This window comes from Panthera tigris, chromosome F2 (genome assembly GCF_018350195.1).
Source record: "Panthera tigris isolate Pti1 chromosome F2, P.tigris_Pti1_mat1.1, whole genome shotgun sequence".
In the NCBI taxonomy this organism is placed as follows: domain Eukaryota; kingdom Metazoa; phylum Chordata; class Mammalia; order Carnivora; family Felidae; genus Panthera; species Panthera tigris.
This window is the reverse complement of record NC_056676.1, coordinates 45,469,177-45,493,991: the sequence shown is the minus strand read 5'-3', so window position 1 is coordinate 45,493,991 and position 24,815 is coordinate 45,469,177. Positions and strand designations below refer to the sequence as shown.

At 38.1% G+C, this 24,815-nt stretch overlaps 1 protein-coding gene across 3 annotated transcripts in view; it reads right to left on the bottom strand.

Moving 5' to 3' along the window:
• The window catches only part of VPS13B (vacuolar protein sorting 13 homolog B), a 798,280-nt gene that overhangs the window by 55,623 nt on the left and 717,842 nt on the right, over window positions 1-24,815 (bottom strand). For all 3 annotated transcript variants that reach the window (XM_042972776.1, XM_007073303.3, XM_042972777.1), the window contains one exon: window positions 4,190-4,345. In XM_042972776.1, coding sequence (XP_042828710.1) covers window positions 4,190-4,345 — 156 coding nt within the window. The remainder of the gene's footprint in view (window positions 1-4,189; window positions 4,346-24,815) is intronic.

The window sequence follows — 24,815 nt, the reverse complement described above, 5'->3', positions numbered from 1 at the left end:
GATTCTTATCTGCCTTCCCAACCTGGCTAATTGAGGAAATCCTGTGTCTCTGATGTACCTTAACTGGAGCTAATCTGAATTTTGGTTGATCTACCCTGACAATAAAAAATTAAATCCAACTGAAAGACTAGACAGACTTTTCACAACTTTGACATATGCAGCAGTTGTTTTGAAGTTGGTGGCCTGCTGAACCTTTCAGCATTACCTGGGTTCAGTACAAACCATTTTCCATTTGCTTCATTCTAGGTTAAACAAACTGCTCTTTCTGTGTTCCACTTTCTATTATTTTGCTAAGTTTTTAAAATGGCCCTAATTTAGAGCCCAGTCTCATTTGGCTATGACAATAAATTCTAAAACTCAAAATATAAATTTTGTGTGTATGTGCCTTCTATGACAATGGGAATGGAAAATGGACCTCCAGTTCCTGCGGGGCAAGATGACACTTCTTTCAAAAAGGTACATGCAACGGGAAGGTGGCTGCTGCTTCCATTACTGGTTTCTGAAGAGTCCTTTCCTAGTTGGCTAGATTCTTCTTCTTCTTCTTTTTAATAACAGCATTTATTATAGAATACAAGCAGAGAAAAGTGTGAGAGGGACTGCTACAGAAAATAATTATGAAACATTCAATGGTACAAATAACATTTGGAAATCCTGAAATGTGATTTGCACCAGATGCCTTAAAGATCTGTATATTTGACATCAACAGAGAGAATGATGAAAAGGATTCCTTAAACTTCTAATGAATGGGAAAATGTTTGTTAGTCTAAAACTAACAAACTATTTTTGCTAATAGTTTGGAAAACTCAGAAAATCAGCAGAAGGTTGGGACGAATATATATACTTAGTTATTTGAAGGACTAATGTGGCCCTAACAAGAATCCGGTGACACAAAACAATGAATTTTGGTTAAAGAATAAAGTATATCTTTTCAGTCTGGGAAGATGTATCAAGCACGCCAAAAACATTCACATTTTTGCTCAGGTAATTAAGTTTTATAGCAAATTATTTTCAAAAGGACAGACACAGACATTTGGACATACATATGTATACACAAAGATATTCATTTAAGGATTTATTATGGCAACAAATTGGAAATTATCTAAAAGTGCAGTAACAAGGGGATGGGTGTCTAAATAGGTTTCAACATAACACAGGGCAAATTACTATGCAACCATTAAAAAGATAGTTCAGGAATTTCAGATTACATGAGAAGATAAGCATCATATAATGTTAAGTGAAAAAAACAAGTTGAAAAACTAATTACAGTCAGATCTCAAGTTAGTCGAAAAAAATATCTGCATAGAAAAAAACAGTAGGAAAAAATACACTGAAGTATTTACCTTTGGGTCGCAAAAATATGGGTAATTTTCTTTTCTCCCTTAGGCTTTCCTGTGTTTTCAGAAATATTTGAAAACAGTTAACATAAAAATAACCACAAGAAACTAATATTTATTGGGTGCTTTCTTTTACAAGGGGTATATGGAGGCACAGAAAGGTTAAGAAATTTGCCTAAGGTATCAGGTAATAAATAGTAAGGCTGAGAAATCTTTTATTATCAGGGGAAAAAAAGGTAGGTAACATTTTGTGAAAATTTTCAAAAAAGGTACTTTTCATGGCCAACTTTTTTGACTTAGGGTTTATTGTTGCGAAGTGTAATATCTGCTCGGGAACACTGTATGTATTAATTTATCCCTGAAATTTAATATTATTCCTTAAAGATACATAATATCTATGCAAGAAGGAGGCACTATTTTAACACAACAAAGTCCATTTACTGTTACTCATGCCTGGGAATATTTCATAATTGTGCCTATAATTTACTGAGTTATGACAGTGGGCCAGGCACTACCGTAAGCACTTCACATATACAAACTCATTTAATTCCCACTAACTTTGTGACAAAGGCACAATCACTCTCCCCATTTCACAGATCAGGAAACTGATCAAAGAGGTTAAATAACTTGCTGAACGTCACACAGTCAGCAAGGGGATACAGCCAGACTGGCTATGATGTTAACCACCAGGATACACCATGAGAACCACTTCTCATAGGGTGGAGTGACCCCACCATTCCACTAACTGGTCACTGTTCTAGCAACCACAGGCAAAAGAGCTGAATGAATTGGGGAAGTTTAGACCACAGCAATGGCCATCAAAGTGGGAGCCCTGTACCAGTATCATCAGAATTTGTTAGAAAAACAAATTATCACGTCACACCCAAGACCTACTGAATCTGGAACTCTGAGGGTGGGACCTAGCATCTTCATTTTAATAAGCCTTCTGGGTGATTCTGACGTACATGCAAGTTTGAGAACCAGTGGCCTAACGAAAAGGCAACTAAGAGGAAAGAATCATCCTAGCTTCCCTTATGTTTCCAAAGGGCTTAATACAGGGGAGATACAACTTACAGAGTCCTCACCACAAGTGGTGTACCCCTCACAAGTTCTGATGAATGGTATAAACTGGCCAAATGGTGAGAGATTTTGGCATGAAACTGGGAAAGAGCTTCCTGTATAGCTGGAGGTAACCAACTATGGAAAGGGCTACCATGTGAGAAAAGGAGCCTTGTATCATGTGGAGTGTTCAAACGGATGCTGAGTGACCATTTCTCAGGCACACTGGTGAATGGGAAGGTGTATAAGGAATTTCTGAAAGACCATGAGTGACAGAATCAGAAAACCAGAACGTACTCATTGGGCAGGTATCTGTTGAGCGCATATCCAAGTAAGAGAGTCCTGAAGCCAGATGACAGTCAGAGACACGTCTTGTTCTTACGACTTTCTAGCTCAAAGCTCATACTGGCTAGGCTGCTTCCATCAGGAGCCCCAGGAAGACCCATCTGTCCCACACTCCTATCTTTAGGTTATACTGTCTACTTGGACTGGTCTCTCTTAATCCAAATTCTACATGTTTTCCAAAGCCCAACTCGAGTCATATCTTCTTAGTGAAACCTCTAAGAGTCCTTCACACTTACTGTCGGTTGTGTACATTGTTGGGTTTATACAAACTTGCAATTTAAGAGTGAAGCCTGTGTCGCATACTGTCTTCCATTTTACTCTGTTCCACTGCAGGCAGTCACCGACTACTTGAAGAATGGTCAGTTCATTGGGAAAACGCTTCTGCTATATTCTTTTCACTCCTGTTGCCCACAATAATGAGAACATGAAGTCCAGCTCCCTGATTAGGTGCAGACCAAGGACGTACATGGTACGGGTCCTACTGTTCACCTCACCAGTTGCTTCCTGTCTGCCAAGTACGGGCAATGGCGGAGCCCATGTTGCCTGCTAAGGAAAGCTCCCCTTTTCCTTGTCCAGAGGCTGGGGGGCTGTTTCTATCATGTCCTCTGTTCACATAAGCTCTGGATAGACTGTTACAATCCAGATGCTGATGTATATGTTAAAACTCTTATGACAAATCCAGTTATTATGTGTGCAGTGAAGCCAGTTTTCAGATTTTAATACTTCCTTTTTTTCTTTCTACTCTTGTCATATGTGCCATGCTTGAAAAACATCTTTTAAAAACCACATTTTCACATCTTAAGAACACAAAAAAAGTGTCAGATACTTTTTTTCCCCTTTGCAGTCTTAGAACTTCAAAAACAGCCAAAAGGAAGTTTTATAAAATACGTAAAAATATGTGCTGAGAGCTGAGGTTTTATATGCCAAGAGTTAGACTGTAGTGAATTTTTACTGCAGTTAATATTAACTCCTAGGAAAAGAAAGCTTGCTGGAGACCCCGGCCCACTCTGTCATGAGAGGTATCACAACACTTTCTCAAAGATTACCCTTACATGTATGAGAACCAACTCCTGGTTATCTACCTTTGGATTATCCAGAGTCCCCAACACCCTGTCCTTCTTCTCCTTCTTAATAAAGGCCTTTTGGCCATTTCACAGCTCATTAGCACCTCTACCAGAAGGTAGGTGGTGACAGAGAGAAGAGGTGAAACTAAAATCAGTAAATTTTACTGCTCGTTAGCAGCTCTTGTAAAAGATGTGAGACAAAGGGTTTGAAGCCATCATCATCCTCAGGATCATCAAGAAACTTGTGCACAGTAGTAGTAGGCAGAACTAGACATACCACTGGGATTTTGTTTTATTATTTAATTATTTTCATTTCTTTAAGTTTCCCTTCCACTAATTACATCAAATAATTAAGAGCTGTCTGGGCCATGAACACAAGGAACTTACCTGCTTTTGCACTCCATTGAGTTGCTGAACCTTGATGATGAGTGAAGCAGTTCGACCCTTGTACTGAATAGTCCTAATAAAAGTCCCGGCATGGTCCACACTGAAGGGCTCTGACCAGCGCCAGTTGCCCCAGCCTTCAATACAGATGTGTAACAGCTGGAGAGAAAAACAATAATCATCATAATGCCAAAAGTGCCAACAAAAATCTAGTCCTAAAATGAAAGTCTCGTTGCTGGAAAACCTTCCTATTTGTAATATTTAGCATCTGTTTTCTTTCTAACCTGCATTATTCATCCACTTCCAGCTTATTCAACCAGGCTAAGAATAGCAAATATGCCACAGAGAGTCAATGTGGTTTTCCAGATCACATTTTGAACCTTCTTAAAAATAATTGTCCTATCAAACGGTAAAAGGCCTGTTGAACATTTGAGAAAAGACCATTTCAATCATCTGGAGGACAAGAAGGTTGAAATGTAAGATCAAAGAACATTGGTCTTGGCTGATAGTTTATTCCTTCTTACGGCTAGACAGTAATTAAAGCAAAATTTCATTTGTGGCATTATTTTTGACCCTAAATTGCCATTCTTTATTTTTGCTTTTGATGAAGAACAAAATGGCAATTTGAGGAAGCAGTTCATTCAATATACTGTTTTTATGAGATCACATATATCAAATTAGAACTACCTTCAACATTTTTAAAGTATGAGAAAATGTCTTTGTTCTATTTTTTTTCTAGTGTGTATTTGTTGTCAGTTTTACCAAATGAGTCTCCTGATTCATTCATATTTATTCATTCACATTCATATTTATTCATATAGTACTGCCACTTTTGGTAATATTTAGATTTCTTTCATGATCATCAAATATTTTCTATTTCTACTTCTACTTACTAAATGCGGCTAAGAAAATCAGTTTAACTGAACAAGTATTCCAAAACAATATAATAATTACTGCTTCTTTAGGATACAATGAAGATAAACAATGTTCTGTACAATTACTAAGGATAAGGAAATACAACTGACATTCTAGGAAAAACATTTATATGACATAAAAACTCACTGTTTTCTTTCATCTCATACATGATTTTTTATTAAAAATCTTTAATGTTTTATTTTTTGAGAGAGAGAGAGAGACTATGAATGAGTAGGGGATGGGCAGAGAGAGAGGGAGACACAGAATCTGAAGCAGGCTCCAGGCTCTGAGCTGTCAGCACAGGCCCAACGTGGGGCTTGAACTCACGAGCTACGAGATCATGACCTCAGCTGATGTCGGACACTTAACCAACTGAGCCACCCAGGTGTCCCAACATATAGAATTCTTTAAAAGAATGAACCCAAGGCTAATCATATGAAACATTTTCCAAACTAACAGAACGAATAAAACTTTAAAAATATTGTATAAAAGCTATCATAATAGACCCTTAAAATGAATACATTAATAAGAATTTACATGGGAATTATTATAACAAAAGCTTTTTGATGGAAAGATTATTTTTTAGTTTCAGCATTAGAAGGATCCTTAGAAAGTGCTTAAATTAAAAAATTTCCCAAGGTACTAGTTATCAGAATATGATTTTGGTGGAAAGTTAAGGGAGGGTTTTTTCTTTTTTTTTTTTTTGGTCTTTAAGTACCTTACTAAAATATTTTTTAAAAACCTCCTAACTCATCTCCCTCCTTTTAATATGGTCCCACTCCAGCTCTTCCTCCATACAACTGCCAGTGACCCTGTGAAATCAAGAAGCTACCATTCAGCTGATTTCTAAAGAAGAAAGCTAACAGCTCAAAGAAAGCAAAAAAGCAAGAAAACAAGAAAGCAAGAAAGCAAGAAAGCAAGAAAACAAGCAAGCAAGAAAGAAAGAAAGAAAGAAAAAGAGAAAGAAAGACAAAGAAAGAAAAGAAAAAAAAAAAGAAAAGGAAAGAAAAGAAAAGAAAAAAGAAAAGAAAAAAAAATCCTGGACGGCAAATACCTTTAGGGAAAATTTGGTCTTACATACACTCTACAACATAAAAGTACCAGAGTTATCTTTGATCTTTAAATATTAGTTACAGAGAGAAAAAAAGAAAAACAATAGTGGTGTTTGGAACCATTTCAGTTTTTTTGTAGCACCAATTGGGAATAAGAGCTCAGGGCACACACAAAACTAAAAGAAACAAGAGAGTTGTTTTCTTTGGAGAGACTAGTAGCTGGAAATGACAAAAAAATAATGAGGCAAGGTACTTAAGGTCAAGCTTGGCGATATTTTTCCTGAAAATTCCACAGCCTCTGAAGAGAGGCTTAATGTACACAATGTAATTTTAATTGGAGAGTGTTCACATTTGCATATGAGCTCAGTTTTAGGTAGCCGCTCACTCTGTCTACACAGCTTTTACTGAGTGTCACCAAGGAATATGCTGTCAGGTTTCGCTTGGCAGCTATTTGTTCTCAAAATGTTGGTGCAGATATTTTCTTTGAATTATGAGAATCCAGATACGTTTGGATTTAATTCACACAGAAAAGCTGGGTGGGGGAAAACATAACAGCTCTCCCCATATGCATCACCAGTAGAATATTTGTAATGTTTGGTCTGCTGTTAAAAACATCTAAATAGCTATTAAACACATATACTTTATTAAGAAAGAAATTACATTCCTAAGAGAGAAAATCTACAAAAAGGAAATGAGAAGGCCCAGCACTACTTTGGTCCTCCTTCCCATGAGGGACTGATCCAGACACGAGACAGCAGTGCTGAGTGAGACTCCTGGGCATCAGGTGAGTGGGGTGTGTTCTGTTCTTTTTGAACCAAATGATTAAATTTCACTGCTATAGGTACTGAACTCTCCGTTTAATAATAAATACTCATAGGTCAATTTTTATTTCTATACTGAAGGAACAATAAACCAGGCATAAAAATTTGCAATCTGTGTTCGACTACTTGATCCTAATAACATTTCATTTGATCATTCACCCAATGCATTTTTTTTTTAACTTGGTTACTATAAGGAAGGTGATATGCTAGCCCCTATGGAGGAAGTCAGGAGGACGAGCTGTGTTCTTTGTCCTGCGAAAAGCTTATGATCTTATAGGTAAAATAAAGCATGCACAAACAAATAACAGGAAGCATTAGGGGAGGAACAAAATGGTACAGGAATCTAGAGAAAGGAGGGCTTGCTCTAGGCTGCTATGATAAGGAGAACCTCATGGAGCAGTTGGGTCTCAGAGTTACCACAGGATTTCAACTGGCAAAGATGAAGTTTCCTTTCTGGGCCAAAGGGACAATGTGAGATGTGAAAGTCAGAAGGTATGCTTGGGGGCAAAATAATAGTCTTGACTGGCTAGAGCAAAGGGAACATGAAAAACAGGAGTGAGGCACAAGGTCGGAGAGGCAGATGTAGATTGCGGCCAGCACTGATGTACTAAGTGAGGAATTTGTGCTTTATTGAAGAATGAGCCTTTTGAATGAAACCTTCTGTATAGGGGAGCAGTGTGTTGAAAGAAGGGTAAGAGTGGAGTGTGGAGGTAGGAGGGCAATGGTCAGGAGGAGAGGCAAGGTGGGCCAGAAACATGAAAACCTGAGAAAGATGAAGTAATGGCCTTAGCAAAAAAATCACTATCCTTTATGGCCTGGAGCCCATGGTATTTTTATGTTCTCTTATCAACTTGGAAATTTTCTTTCCCCTCTTTCCTATTACATTTCCCTTACTGACTCACTTCCCCTACCATCTTTTCTATTCAGGCTTTTCATTCTTTTTGGCCTACTTAGCTAGTGTCTAATACTTTCCATTGGGGAAGAAGTCAAAATAGGAACAATTCTTGTTTAAACTTCTCAATGGGAACTGCAACTAAGCAATAAGGCAGGTTGTACAGTGGCCACACTTGTTGGAAGGTCCCAAGAGACTACATTTTCTTTTCATCCAGCAGACCCTGCCCCCACTCCTTCCCAGGGCTGTACTGGCAGCCAGACTAAATTCATAGTTTTTCCACTGAAGACCTCAAATGGGAGCATATACAGCCTTCTGTTCATTTTTTTTTTCAATACAAAATAAAAATTAAAACTGAATTACTGATCAGGGGTTTGGGGTCAGCTCTCAGGACCACCCACAGTAACCTCCAAAGGGAGAATTCCTGAATCAGTTACAGAGGAAAGAAAAACAGGATGAAATATAGGAACAGAGGGTACACCAAGGAAGGGAAAGAAAAGGGCAAGACGAAATTTTAAAAATTATATCTTAAATATAAATGAAGGTACTGGATACTTGTCTGTGAACTTTATTCATTTTATTTTATTTTATTTTATTTTAATTTTTACTTATTTATTTTAGAGAGAGAGAGAGCAAGTGGAGAGAGGGGCAGGGGCAGAGGCAAAGAGAATCTTAAGTAGGCTCCATGCTCAGTGTGGACCCTGATGCGGGGCTTAATCCCATGACCTTGGGATCATGACCTGAGCCAAAATCAAGAGTCAGATGCTCAACCAAATGAGCCACCCACGCACCCCTCACGACTCATTTTAAAACTGTTATCGAGATAATTTCTACCTAAGACAAAAAATTTGTCTTCAGATTCACTTATACTTTTTTTTGCATTTTATAGTAATATACTGTACAGTAATATGTAATATTCTAAAAAGAAACTGAAAATCGAAAATAACTTCAAAAATTTTCCCAATCCATTATATTCTTTGTAGAAATTTTAGGAGTTCTAAAAAATTAACATTCAATCCAAGTGAAATAAACCTTTCAATATATGTATACATTAATACATATATTAAAGCTTAGGCATCATGTATATTTTTTAAACTTCTAAACTTATCACTATATCCCAAGAGCCTAGTGCACAGTAGGCATTCAATAGATATTTAATAAATGAGTGGGGATTATTGAAAAATAACCCAAAATAGACATTAAAAATTTTTAGTGGTGATACTTGTGTACAAAATATCATAAAATTGAGTATTAAATCAAAATGTTTAGAAATTCCTATTTTTTAATTTTTCCTTTTGTCTATACATTTTTAAACATTTTAATTCCAGTTTGGTTAACATACGGTGTTATATTTGTTTCAGGCATACAGTATAGTGATTCAACAAGTCTGTGTATTATTTGGTGCTCACCAAGATAAGTACACTCTTAAAAACTTCCTATTTTTTGAATGACCTTTCAACACAGGAGATTTGCCTTATGTGGATAACGATACTAGATTAAACTACAAATCAATATAACCCCTCAGATCCATAATTCAGATACTGCAATATTGATATTAAAGCATAAAGTAGATCTCAGATGATATAGTGAACATTATGAGTGCAAATTAAGTTAAAGTATTTTTTAAAATTCTTGTCTATCTAAAATAATATCTGGAAAGCTACAGATCAAATAACAGAGATCAAAGTTTAAGTGCTTGTTTGAAACGTACAAGTAGAACTGATAGTATATTTCATACCAATAAAATAACATCACAATAAATTGAAATATGCTGCTCGTTGTTGTTTTTTAAGGCAGTTAAATTTCAGGAGGTTCAGAGTATCTGACATAATGCTAAAAAACCAAGTGGAAAAATTTCTACATAATGGCTAATGCTTGGTGTCACCCTGATTCAATACTGGAAATCTCAGCACTCTATACACTCTTTTACATTTATTTATAGAACACAATCTCACAAGTAAGGAATGAGGAAAGCGGAAATAAATCATATTGATTTATTTTCTAGTGGATAACTTGGACTCTTTGATGCAGTGCATTTTGGAAGAAAAAGGAAAAAGAAAAAGAAAGCTTTCCAAATCGATAGTCCAGGAGGTGATATAACGGAGGCTCCACTGTCTTCACACAAGTGTTGGGTAGTTTGCTCTTCCATAAAATATGAGTGCTTGTAGGTTTTCCCTCATGAATGAACTCAGAGAAAGCCACAAACACTGTGTAATCAGCCTAAAACAGCCCTTTACAAAAAAGGGAAACCTGGCATACTCACAAAATGTCCATTAGAATATAGGTTGCAGTGGGAGGGAAATCCTTGTCAAAAATCTTAGTTTTAGATACGGACTCATCAATTCTACATAGGAATTTATCATAAGGTAGTAATTATTCATATGTGCAAAGATTAACCTAGATGTAATTTATTCCAGTATTGTTTTAATAATGAAAATTATGCATTAGTAGGAAATTGATCAAATAAAATATCGTAAAAACAATAAAAGCTATCATTTGTTAGACACATACTATGTACCAAGCACTGGGTTAAGTGCTTTTTATAGATTTGCTCACTTATTCCTTAAAATAATCTTACAAAGTAGATACTTCTGTTTCATTTTACAGACGAAAAGCAAACTGAGTTCCAGAGACGCTGAATAGCTGCTCAGGGCCACAGTGCTGGGGAGGGCAAGGGACAAGATTTGAACTCAGGTACGTTTACTCAGAGTAAGGTGTGCTTAACCATACCTATATTGTAGAATCCTCTCAAGCTGCTGAAGAAAAAAAACACAGCATGCAAACACATTAGCACTATTAGTTAGCAACAGATTAACTGAAAAAAAGCACATTACAAAAAGATACTTGCAATATACATTCTGGTTTTGTAAAATGAAGAAAAAGTATATATGCCTATTTCTAGGGGAGAAAATGGCTAGAAATATGCCAGAATGCTAACTGTGGTTATCTTGGGGTTGTGGGATTATGTGTTTTAAGTTTTCCTTTGTGTGCTTTGTGTGCTCTTATGTAATTTCCAAATTTCATACTATAAATATGTATTATTTTGCAATCAGATAAACATTAATGTTATTAAAAAAGAAAAATGTCTAATAGAAAGCATACAGAGCCTGCATTTTAAGGACTAAAAAATGACGTATTTCTATTTTAAAAACTCAAATTCAGCTTCCTGCGTGAAATCTCCCCGTCTGTCCTAGGCAGTATCGCAGCTTTCCCATTTGCACTGCCGGCACTTTGCTAAAAGGGTGACATGGTGTTCGGCTCATCTCTGTAGCCTCAGAGTTCCTCCCATAGGGTCTGGCTTGCTCTCATACTTATTCAGATGATCCTTGGAGCAGTTTAATGTACTTATTTGAGCTTTATTTCCTAGAGCAATAGGTTTTTGGTTTTTTTTTTTTTCAGTTTAGCAAATATTTTTAGGATCTACATCTATTAAATGTTTACCATAAGCCAATGAACTGTACTACACATGGTGGATATAGAGAGGAATGAGACGCATTACGTGTACTGAAAATTCTCACAATATAGTGGAAGAAACAGATACTTAACAAGAAAAATTATGCTGCACAATTTTATGAGAGGAAGGAAAAGCTGTTGTAGGACTCCAGGGGTATTCTGCTGGAGAGTTAAAAGACTGACCGGAGGACATATTTAGTTACCCAAAGAAATAACATAAAAAAAGACATGCTGAAGTAGAGTAAATAAAAGATAAACAGGACTATCATTTCTGATAAACAAAAGCAGGCGACAGCCTCACTCGGAGTGGCTCTTTCTGTACAAAATTAATGTCTACAAGGCACACTGCATTACGAACAAGGACAAGTCATAAAAGTAGCAAGCTATAGCTTCAAACCATTTGTGCAAACAACTTCTTGTCATATTCTTGTCAATGTAATTTGGAAAATTAACTTTATAGTATGAACTCATCAGCTTACATTCCTCTAATAGCTTTGGTCCTAACCCGAATAGAACCACTGAGTTTTGATCTTGGAAAGGAAAGAGTCCTACGAGAATAAAAACCATTGGTTTAGGAGGCCAGATCTTGCTCTCGTGCAGCCAAGAGGCATATTTGTAGGTTCTGCGGGACAAGGAGACATGAGGGTTGGGAAGTCCTGCCCATGAGAGAGTGGTACAGAAAGGGAGGCCGAAGAGGCAGTGAACTGTTAGGTCACAACTGCCACTTTTCCTCAGGGCATCAGTCATCAGGCAACAGCAGGGACTAAAGCCACAGAGACACTGATATAAAGTAACCGACAGTTCCTTGGGCTGTTTGATATCATGCTATTCACTGTCTCCCTAGTCTTTCTGTGTCTATACAGAGATAGGAGCTCCCAGGGAAAAACAGATTGTAGCAGTACTCCACTGTATTTTAGGAGAGGTCATCACAAGACAAACATTATGGAGGAAGAAAGAGTCAGGAAAAACAAACAACAAAAACAGCTGTGAACAAGGGAAACTGTAGTTTCTCATAAATTTTGACAATTTGAAGTATCAGAGAAGCATGAAAAGATGCAGGAGAAGCTGTTACCTCTGTATGTAGGACATGCCAACTAGAAAATGGGAAGTGAGACAGGAATATACTTAATCACTCTGGCTTGTTGCTGGGAGTGAGAAGAGAAAGTTCACCATTCCTTGAGTGATAACACAGTCTAACCAAGGACAATCCATAGACTATAATCACCAACAGTGAAAATAAGCCATGAGACCTGTGAAAAAATACTACAAAGGAAACAGAATATCATCTTAAAAAGTGAGGGGAAGAAGACACTAGTTACCATAAACACCCTGCTGCAGAATTTAGGGAAAAAAAAAATCAGGACAGTTTTTGGTTTTCTTTAAACTGTTAAAAAATACATGATTTCTGGAAAACTGTAGAAAACCACTGAGAGGAAAGAACAGTCTGGTATGAGGGTAAAATGAATATGATATAAAAAGGAGATTAGATAAAACAATAAATGCAAGGAGGGGCGCCTGGGTGGCTCAGTCGGTTAAGTGGCTGACTTCAGCTTAGGTCATGATCTCGCGGTTCGTGGGTTCGAGCCCCGCATCGAGCTTTGTGCTGACAGCTCAGAGACTGGAGCCTGCTTTGGATTCTGTGTCTCCCTCTCTCTCTCTGCCCCTCCCCTGCCTGTGCTCTGTCTCTCTCTAAAATAAATAAACAACAACAAAAAATAAATGCAAGGAAACTAAAAAAAGAGTAACAATCTACACTGATGGAAGCAGAGCAAGTATGAATAACTACTAGGGAAGAAAAATTTGAAAACCTTTACGGTTATACACAAAGCAAAAGGACAAATACATAAAGGAATAGGAGAGAAAATGTCACAGCTATGAAAGAAAAACAAAATATACCTAATTAATATAAAGAAGACATGTCTATCACATATTGTATTGATAAGTCTTCATAGCTTTAAAACAGTGCATTGTGCCCTTCTATCACACAGTTTGAGTTTCCGTGGGTCATGTGTCAGGTGTCACACATCTCTAGCAAACATTAAGGCTTAATCCGTGTTTCGACATATCTATAATCAAGCCATAGAATCTTATTAAAATTAAAAGAAACTCATATTTTGTAAGCATCTATAAACAGAAATCTAAATTCAAAAATTTATTTACAGTTTTTCACTGTTCAGACATCAGTCTTTGTTCTGTTTCTGGCTAAAATTTATATACTTAGAGAAAAATAAGTTAAAAAAGAAGAGTAGGATGAATAGTTATGATACATTTGACATATTCATTGTCTACAAAACAATGGGATGCTTAATGTGTATTCTCTGCTAAAAAATGGTCTAAATCTAGGGGCACCTGGGTGGCTCAGTCAATTAAGTGACCAACTTCAGCTCAGGTAATGAATTCTCAGTTTGTGGGTTAGAGCCCTGTATCAGGCTCTGTGCTGACAGCTCAGAGCCTGAAGCCTGCTTCAGATTCTGTGTCTCCTTCTCTCTGTGCCCCTGCCCCGCTCACACTGTGTCTCTCAAAAATGAATAAACATTAAAAAAAAATTATTAAAAAAAGATCTAAATCTAAATTATCTAAATTAGGGAAAATAATATACTTGAAAAATTTTGCAAAAAGATTTCATGAGCAAATTCTCTCATATATTAAAAAAATAATTTATGCATAAATTTTGGGGACATATTAATCATGAAATAAAATATAAATACGTACAGTAAAAAAAGTATGAAATGATATACAGGCTTGTTTTGAAGAGGTTATTTCAGGAGCAGCTGGGTGGCTCAGTCGGTTAATCACCCGACTCTTGGGTTTGGCTCGGGTCATGATCTCACGGTTTCATATGCTTGAACCCCGGGTCGGGCTCTGCACTGGCAGCACAGAGCCTGCTTGTGATTCTCTCTCTCCCTCTCTCTCTGTCCTTCCCCCACTTGCGCTGTTTCCACCTCTCTCAAAATAAATAAGTAAACTTAAAAAAAAAAAAAAAAGGTCATTTCAGCATTACACATATCTATTGTTTTCATGTTTCTAAAGGGTGTGGACTTTTTGATATTTAAATGATATGTGACTGAAAAAAACCATGATACTAATGGCTGCCTTATGTCCAGAACTGTGTGACAGTCTTTGAGACTGTTTACCCCTGATACTACTACCAAGGGTTGAAAAGTAAAAATTCAGAAAAATGTGATATGTAGGTGTACGTAGGAGTACAGAAAAGGATGGTTTATTCATAAAATATGAAATTCATATTTTCTTTTACAGTAACTCAATAAAATAAATAGAAACTTTAATTGCTTAATTGAGTTGCACCAACAGCCAGGAGATTTTGGTGCTCTGTAGACACACTCCTTCGACAGAATGAAAGTCGATGGTCGCCATGCTCTTGGTTGGACCCAACTCTTCAGTGGAAGAGAAAAGAGTATGTTGGATAGAAATAATAAAGAATAATTTAGGTGAGCTGAGAAATGGAAGCCAATGAGAAGACACTAGAGATACTGTTTAACAGCCATTCAGGTTTGGAGAGATATTTTGAGTCTGTGAGCCAAACAGTTTTGTTTGTTTGAAAATCAATTTTGACTTAATACAAATATAAACAATAGAGAAACCTAACCAAGGTTTGAATAAAAACTTTCTTTTAAATTGTTCTCAAATACAACATTCATCATTCAGCAAAATTTACATTAATGTAAAACAGAAGACATGCCAACATGTGTCCTAAGACAAGATAAAATAGTTTTATGAAATCCTCATATTTAATCATTATGGCAATTTAGGCAATTATAATTGCTATCCCTAATTTTTAATTAGAAAAAAAAAAGAAGTCAACAGATGGATATAAAAGAAATCCAAAGTTTTTATAGTTATTTATTTTCATTTAACTAAACTGCCTTGCCATACTAAGAAAACATTTTTGTAAAGGTTAAATAAAGTATTTCATGGCAACCGCTGCTTCTCAGTGCCTGTATAACAAGAAACATGAGCCAAAGTTGTGCAAGTTGGTTTTCTTTCCCAGTAAGGGAATGTGGTATCTAAGACCTTGTCCTAACTCATTTTATCCCCAAGTGTAAGTCAAGCAAGTCAAATATGAACTAATGCCTGAAGGGAAGTCCCTGACTCCAAAAGTATGGATTATTTCACATTTATCTTAAAATCTGCTCTCAGAGTTCTTAAAATTCACTAACTTGGCAAGTCAGGAATTATCATGAGAAATGAAATAATTTCATAACTATGAAGTCATCCAACATTCCATGCATCTGACACTCATTGGGCTTGGCCATGTCTTGGGCATTATTCTGACCTTTAGATAATAAGCTCTTCAATATCCTGTTCAGTATGGAAATAATTAAAGAGTGCCACAGTATAATAGGTATGCCATTGTCTTTAACAGAGTTAATGCTTTTGGTACAGGCTTGTGCTAATAGGTTATGATTAGACACAATCACATTATGTATGCTGAAATCTTTATAACATTCTTAATCAGTATTTCCCATTACTTAAAAATGGCAAAATACCATGCTTTAATGGTCCAGCTGCATTGCCTTTCTCCAAGTACTCTGTATTAAAATTCACATTTAAAATTAGTTCAGTAAAGGACCTTTATGTTTAGACATCAAGAATTCACATTTCCAGAGCACGGGCTTGTGAAAAGCCTTTTGAGTGTCTTGTAAAAAGCTTAAGGAATCTTCAGTACATTTTTCTCCAAAGCTATATTTCAATATCTAAAATTTATTGCCAGAGGAGGGACAGAGAGACCATTAGCGGCACCAGCAGTCATTCCTCTGGGTGCTTCACAGCTGAAATAATCCCCAGTTGTTCTCTTTCATGCAGGCGTATAGGAAACTCCAGAAATCAGCCCTGGGACTGAATAAAGTGCTCTATCACAATCCTATCTTTGCCATTTCTGGTGAAAGACTTTAAAAGTCTTAACTAGGTCATATTGCAAATGATTTTTACAAAGAAGCTTTGAAATATACAGGAGTAAGAAAACTCCGTCCCAAACTTCTCCCTCTCATTTAGAGTAAATGCATTTCCCAATAGAAAATGGAGAAATTCTAAATATGCTCTAGCTACTAGATATTTAACGACCAAAACTGTTAGGGCCCCATTTACCTCTACTGGTGACCTCAGAAGGCCCTCTAAGCTTCCTTAGAGAATGTAAGTCTTCTGGAATCTCTCATGAAACTGAAATATTTTAAGAGAGAAAGGTGAAGGGACAGAGCCTACAGTCTACTATTTTGTCATTTCAATTACTGCTTTAAGACTGAAATAAAAATGCAGTCGATGGTGACTGGACGGTAGGTTCTGGGTACTCAAATGGAGTCAGTGTTTACAGAAAATTTTGGATTAAAATCCTTGCCAGATGGTCCCAAGAAGTGTTTACCTCACTGTTGATTTTAGCTATCTTAATGTCAGCAACAGTAAAAAGAAGCCTGTTACTGCCACTGGGGAGCAAAGGCATACAATCCTTCCTTTCCACATGGAATTGCTAGTTGCAGACAGCTGTGCCCTACCCAACAAGGGTGATACTGTAGGTTTCTGTGAATCTACTTCCATGGCTAGAGAAGGAGATAATGTGTGGCACAGTTGATGTGAAGTGATTTACTCTAAATAGGTAATATTTGGTAACATATAATGTACTTTTGGTTTATGACAAACCAGTTAAGAATTTTTCACAGTTAACTGAGAAGAGTTGGGGGTGCCTGGCTGGCTTGGTCGGTAAATCATGCAACTCTTGATCTCAGGGTTGTGAGCTCGAGACCCATGTATGGTGTAGAGTTCACTTAAAATAAAATTAAAAAAAATAATAATTGGGAAGAGTTGGACATGCATGTGGACCTGAAAGGTGCTCTCGTTTGGAGTATGTGGTGAATCCCCTCTTGCACGGCTCTCCTAATTCCGTCAGAATTTTCACTAGAGGCCAGCGGGAAGTCACAGGGGAGGAGGTGTGGGAGACCAGGAACACTCTTAATTGAAAGTCCAACTTCATTGACAGTATACAGAACCATACATTTTGAGACTGGAGGACCTCTTTTTGTATGCCCGTACAGTATACACAAAATATCCAATCTGATGCAAAAAGCACTACTTATAATTTTCATATTGTTAAAACAATTAAGCTTTTAAGTTTATGTTCTTGAGAAATGTAAGAAATGTTATAAGTAAGTAAAAACCCTTATTCAGTGAACGTTTACCAAATGCCTAATATGAGCAGGCTACAGGATTAGATGCTGTGGAAAATTACTTTTATAAAGCCTCCTGTTCTCTTTTTCTCTTTTTACTTTCATCAAAACCTCATCTACATTCACACTCATCCTCATTCTCTCCTGTCTCAAAATAGGAGGAGGCTTTTGTGCTAAGTCACATGTGGCCGCAAATTTTCTCAGCAACTCGCAGTAAGAGGTAAAACCTAGGTCCTTATTCTTTGGACCTGGCCTAAACCTGTGACTTGCTCTGCCTATCAGTGTGGCAGGAGATTGTGCATGAGCTCTGAGCTTAGGCTCAACAGGCTTTGCAGCTTCTGCTCTTGCTTTCCTGTCTGGGCGAGGCTCCCGGGGCGGTCACGTGGAAGAGATCCAAGAGTACCCTGGCCAATAGCCTGCCAACTACCACACATGTAGGTGAGGCCATCTTGGACCAGCGGGCCCCAGGTGGCCTACCAGCTGATGGCAGCCTCACAAGTGAGCCCTGCAGACACCGGCAGAGGACCCTCCTGAGTGCATCTAGATTTCTGACCGACAGACTCATGAGCTAATAAGGTTTTTTAAGCTACTAAGCCTTGGGGTGCTTTGTTAAGCAGCAATAGATATGGTATAAACCTCCTCCCATCTGGAGGATTCTTTCCTCTTCTTCCCTTCTAAGCTTTTATGCCACTAATCATTTTTCCTCTTCTGCATATAAATCTCTTCTATTTATTTCTTCTCATATATAACATGTTTAAGGTTTCTTCCATTTAAAACCCACGTTTTACCCTGCAGCTTTCTCTAGCTAACACCCAATCAAGATTAAAAAAAACCTTTTTTTATGCTGATTCTTTCCATTTCCTCACCTTCTGTTCATTTTCAACCCACTTCAATTTGGCTTCAATCCCTATTTTGCCATGAAAATGCTTTCCTTGAGTCATCAATGACCTCTCAATTGCCAAATACAACAGTCTCTTCAGTTCTTGTCTCATTCAATTTCCACCATAAGGCATCTGATAATTCTGTACCTCCAGATATTCTTTCTTAGTTTTTACAACATTGTATGTCCTGGTTTTCCTGTTATGTCTTAGTTTTCCTCTTCTTATTATTCTTTTTCAATGGATCCCATTCCTCAGCCTAACCCCCCCCAATTCTACTATTATTCCTTATGGCAGCCCACCTCCAAGATCACTCCACTGATCCTTGTCTCCTGTTACTTGTGCCTTTGTGTAGCTCTCTCCTACGCTAAATAGGGCTAGTCTGTGTAACCACTAGGATATCACAGAAATGACAATGAATGACTTCTGAGCTTAGGTCATGAAAGACACTATGGCTTCTATCTTGTTCTGTCTTGGATAACCTGATCTGGGGGAAGCCAGCGGCTATGTCATGAGAATACTCAACCAACTCTATGGAGAGATCCTTGTAGCAAAAAGCCAAGTCTTCTTGTCAAGAGCCATGAGAGTGAGCCATTTTGGAAATGGATCCTCCAGCCCAGTCAAGCCTTTAGATGACTATAGTTTCAGCTGATGTCTTGACTACAGCCTTCTCAGAGACTCTTAGCTACAACTACCACTCCCAAAATTCTTGGCTAATGGAATGGAGGTAAAAAAATATTTGTTATTTTATCTACTCAAGTTTTGGGATAATTTATTAAACAGCAAAATGCAACTAATATAGATTTTGGTATCTCCAAGTGGAGTGCTATTATAACAAAAGCCTAAAAATGCAAGGGGCTTTGGAGCAGGCAAATGGGCAGAAACTGGAAGGACTTGAGAAGAGTGTTGATGAATATCTGAGATACTTCAAAGATATTTTTAATAGCTACTTCAAGGCCATAGAGAGGCTGTCAGTGAGGATGTGAGGAAAATGTTGGTGGATGATGGAGGAAAGGGAATCTTTGTTATGTAGTGGCAGAGAGAGTTTAGCAACACTACAACCTGCAGTGACAGGGAAAGTAGAAATGTGCCCACTCAGGGTGTGTGGGTGGCTCAGTCAGTTAAGCATTTTACTCTTGACTTTGGTTCAGGTCAGGATCTCATGGTTTGTGACACTGAACCCTGTGTCAGGCTCTGCACTGACAGTGTGGAGCCTGCTTGGCATTCTTTCTCAAAAAAAAAAAAAAAAAAAAAAAAAAAAAGAAAGAAAAGAAATGTGCCTAATCAACTATGTGACCTAGCTAAGGAGTTTTCTGGGAAGTGTTGAAGTACCTTCTGGCTTCTATCTGTTGCTTATATTAAAGTCTGAGAGGGGTGACAGAAGCGTAAGGAAGAACTGTTAGATGAACGGGAGCCATGACTGGCGAGTTTTGAACATTTCTTGATGCTAAATTCAAGAAATGGTTTCTAGGCAAAGATAAAATCCAGGACATGACCAGGAAAGCTGGCTTTAGGGATGAAGCTAAGGATGTGGCTATAAAATCCTTTGTTAGGATCTCAGAAAAACCTAAACTGGTGTTTCAGCAAACTATTCAAACAACAGGGCTTCTAAGACACTTAGGGGTGATGTCCCTCAGCGGTGTCACCAAATTCCAAAGCAGAGAAGGAATTATCTTGAAGAGATACATGATTTTGTCTACTGTAGCAAACCTCAGCAAGATTAATAAGAGACCCACAAAGTTGTTTACCGAATTGTATTGGAAGAAACACGGCCAATTTAGACTGAAAGAGATGAAGACAGTGAAAAATGGTAAAGAGGCCTGTGATTCTTCACAATTCTGATAGAAAGCAGGCTGAGAAAACTTTGAAGTGCAAACAAAGGTTACTTTTCATGGAAAGGGATGGATGACTCAGAGCTTTAGCCAAGAGTCCAAAGCCATGAGCCATGGACAATCATTCCTGAGCAGGAGTATGAACGATTACTAATTGAGAAACTTCTGAGTTACTGGTTGGATATTAGAATTTCTATGCACCAGGAACTTTGATGGGACTCCATTTTTCTTCTTTTATGAATGGAGTGTCCATAGTAGTCAGCCTGTGCCCGTACCATTGTTCTGAAGCAAGAGGTAACTAACAAAGTCCTCTTCTGTTAGCACTGTCTCCTTGGGCATGCTTATCTATTCCCACTGCTACCTAGGCACTGGTGATAGACCCAATTTTTACCTCCAGGCCAGAATATTCTCCTGAGATCCTGACCCTTATATTCAATTTGCCTACTCTACATGGTCACTTGGATGTCTTGTTAGAATGGGGAAAGGGAAGGAAAGGAACCTTTGGTTATAGAGAACTGAGTTTGTAATTTACTAGTCACTCTATAATATTTCATGGGATAGTCACAAAAATCTCTTGATTTTGCAGAAGAGGAAGCTGAGGCTCCAGGGAATTAAGAAACTTTTCCAATCTGATATAGCTAACAAACCTTAGGAGTGAAATCCAGGCATTTATAGCTTCAAATCTGTGTTTCTTCTAATAGATCATCCTTTCCACCCTTCCAAGGAATTCAAAACTCAATGTGTCCAAAATGGATTTTAGAATCACTGTGTCGTGCTCTCATACCCTATTCCATCCTCTGTACCCTCAGTTCCTGTCTTCTTTCTACTCAGTTCCCTGTCTTGGCCCAACAGCAATACTACCAACTTGTCCCCTAAGTCTGAAGCCTCAGAGTCAAACTTGGCCCTTCCCTTTCATGACCACTAACCAAATCCTGGTGACTGTAACTCCCAAATAGCTTCCAAACAGATCACTTCCCGTGTAAACCTTCTCCTAGCACTTTAAAGATTTTGTTCCACTGTCTTCTAGCCTCTGGGATATCTAAAGAGAAGTTCCTTGTTACTGTTTCCCTTACAGTTTTCCTCCAGCTAATCTTCAAGATTTTCTCTTTATCTTTGGTTTTTAATAGTTTATTTATGAGGTGCATGAGTGTGAGTTTCTTTGAAATGTCTGGAGTTTTCTGAGCTTCTTTGGTCTGCAAATTTCTATCTTTTGGAAAACTTAGGACATTTTTAGATATTATTTTTTTCTTTTTCTTTCTGTGGTCCTGGGCTCTCACTTTCCTTGCACCCTTGGATTGCAATTCCTCATTTGTTAGACCTTTTGAAATTGTCCCACAGGTCCCTGCAGTTCTACTCATTTTGTTTGAAATGTTCTCTCTCTCTCTCTCTTTCAGGCTGGATCATTTCTACTGATCTATCTTCAAGTTTACTGACGTTTTTCTGTCATGTTTTATTATATTTCTATCACTGAATGACAAATTGCCACAAATGTAGCGGCTTAGAAGAACATACATTTACCACCACTCTGTCTGTGGGTCCGGGTTCCAAGCAGAGAAGAATTCGTTTCCAAGTGCACTCAGGTTGTTGGCAGAATCTACTCCCCTGTGGCTACTGCATGAGGGCTCTGACTTACTAACAACTGGGACTGGCAACCACCTGTAGGTCGTGGAGGCTTTCCGCAGCTCCCTGCCCCATGGCCTCCTCAAAGGCAGGGACGACATGACAGTTTGCTTCTTTCAAGGCCAGCAGGAGCATATGTGTGTCTCTCTCTCTCCCCACAAAAGGGTCCAGTCCCTATTTTAGGGCTTTTATCTGATTAAATCATGTCCACACAAAGCTCTCTTTTGATTAATTAAAAATCAACTAATTTGGGACCTTAATTAATCTGTAAAATTACTTCACCTTTGCTATAGTTGCTTTAAAGTCTAGGTCTGGTAATTCTAACCTCTAGGTCACCGTAGTGTTGGCATCTGTTAACTATTTTTCTCTTGATATTGAACTGCATTTTCTTTCTTTTTTTGAGATTCCTGAGATCTGCCAAATAATGTTGGTTTATATTTTGGATACTGTAAATGTTCTGTGGTGGAGACTCTGGATTTTCTTATAATTGCTCCACAGTTTAAAGGTTTTTGATTTTAAAAGTAATCAATCTGAAAACTCTCACACCTGGGCAAGTGGCAGCTCAGATTAGTCCAGTTCTTTAAGCCCTGGGTACGGGCTGCTCTCAGTCTTCCCCATGCACATGTGGTTCAGCAGTCAGCTGACAGATGAGCCAAATTATCTTCCTACTTTCTGGCATTCCCCTTTCCAAAGGTTTCCTCCTCACTCCCTAGCAGCCTTGGTGGCCTGAGCTCTTTCCCCTGGTACCTTGAGCCAGAGAGATGATGGGCTACCCCTGTAATGAATCAACTGCAGTTGCCTTCAAGGCAAAGCAACAAAAAATAGGCAATTCACTCTGCAGATCACTTGCTCACGTTTTGAATACCCTCCAAAATCTGCCTGCCTTTGTTCAGTTTCCAGAGGTAGTAGTATTCGTGTTTTGCTCAGAATTTACAACTATTATTCACAGAAGGATGAGTTTGATAAACATTCACACCAAGCTATGACTTCTCCTCTGTCTTGGCTCAGTGCCTATCACCTCTGTCACTGCTGGGCTCTGCAGCAAGGTCCACAGTACTCTCAGTTCGCATTCTCAATCTCCTCCAGGCTATCTTTTCAACCACACCACAGGGATCTTTCCAAGATGCAACTGTGATCCTGTGATCCTTCTAGTTAAAGCCCTCAAGTAGGCAAAAGTTGCCCATCACATACAGATGTATCTCCTCAAAATGGATTGCCAAGCTCTTCAGAACATAATTTCTCCAAACGGGGGTGTACTGAAGCTGGCTCTACTTGTTTGTGAAAAAGAATTTCTGAACATTCAGGAATTTTGTGAGCTGGTCATTACGGCACTGATAGCTTAAGATCGACTGTGCTGGGAATATTCACAACCTTCAAATTAGTCAGCCCTACATATGGGGCTTCCCCATCAGCACCAAAGAGCCCATTTACCAACACACATCTCTTCAGCGGGGCACACAATTTCCACGCCTGAGTTATTCTGAACAAAAGCCGAATTCCCTGGAACATGATGTGCTAGTTATATATACATACCTATCTCCCTGGTTCTGCCTCGTTTGTTTCCCCACTATTGTTCACCGGGCCAATGTCTATTCAACCTTCAAACCCAGCCTCTGTGGAAAGCCAACTCTGACCTCTTCCAATAGGTACTTTCTCCTGCCTTTGTGTCACCACTGCCGCAAGACAGCATCAAAGCTGGTTAACGTAGCTAACCAGCCCTCATGGGGCCCTCTCGCAGTCTCACACATATACTCTACACCGCAGTCAAATCAGCCCGGTTGTCCTTCCGCGCCATGTTGTGTCATGCTGCTGCGGCTTTCACACATGCTGATTCCTTTATCTGGAACACCACCACCGCCCTCACTTCACTGCCTAACTAACTCTAACTTCAACATGAAAATTCAATACAAATATGCCTTCCGCCAGGAAGCCTTGCCAGATTCTCATCCTCACGTGAGATCTGTAAACATTTTCTTTTGAGTTCCCTTGAAGACACTGTCCATATCCAGAAGCAATGGACTGTATTTTCTGAATCCCTCACTTTACTTCCTTATGGCTATTGTTTTAATTCATTTACCCATCATTTCTTCCCGTCTTGGACTAGCTCAAAATATCCTGATAGATACTGATTGTGGCTATAGAAATTTGCTTGCTTTTCTGACTCCCTCATTAGAGAGTAAGTTCTTTACAAAAAGGAACATATTTAATTACACACAATAGGTCACAACAAATTAACATTTATTGATTAAAAATGAATGGGAGGGAAGGAGACTAAATCAGCAGCTAGATAGAAATAATGGCAGACAGGAGGGCTTGTGAGTGACCGAGTGGATGCCAGATAATTTGGATATTTAATAGATAATGGAGATAATTGAAGTGGGACAAAGCTGTAATTAAGAGAACATTTAAGAGAAACTTGGAATCATTCATTTGAGAATAAAGATAATTGTTATTGATAAATCACTGCACTTGCCACTCTTCTGTTAGTGTTTGAAATTCCTTTTAGTTTATGTATAACTTTTTCAGGGTTTCTACTTCTCTCTGCTTTAATAATCTATATCCCTCACTGTATTTTATTATCTCTTTTTTTAATGTTCATTTACTTATTTTGAGAGAAAGAGAGCATGGGTGAGTTAGAGGAGGGGCAGAGAGCGAGAGAGGAGAGAGAGTTCCAAGCAGGCTCCATGCTGTCACCTTAGGGCCTGATGCGAGGCTCAATCTCACAAACTGCAAGATGGTGACCTGAGCCGAAATCAAGGGTTGGATGTTTAAGTGAGTCACCTAGGCACCCCTATATCCCTCATTTAAAAAAGTTGAGACCTATATAAAAAATGTAATAAATTGGAAAATATCACCTTAATCTACCACTCAGATGCAACCAATGGCAACATTTTGACATATTTCCTTCCAGTATTTTCTGTGCATTTGTTCTTATATTGCTAAGATCATACTACATATATAGAAATTTATGTTCTGTTTATTGACTGATA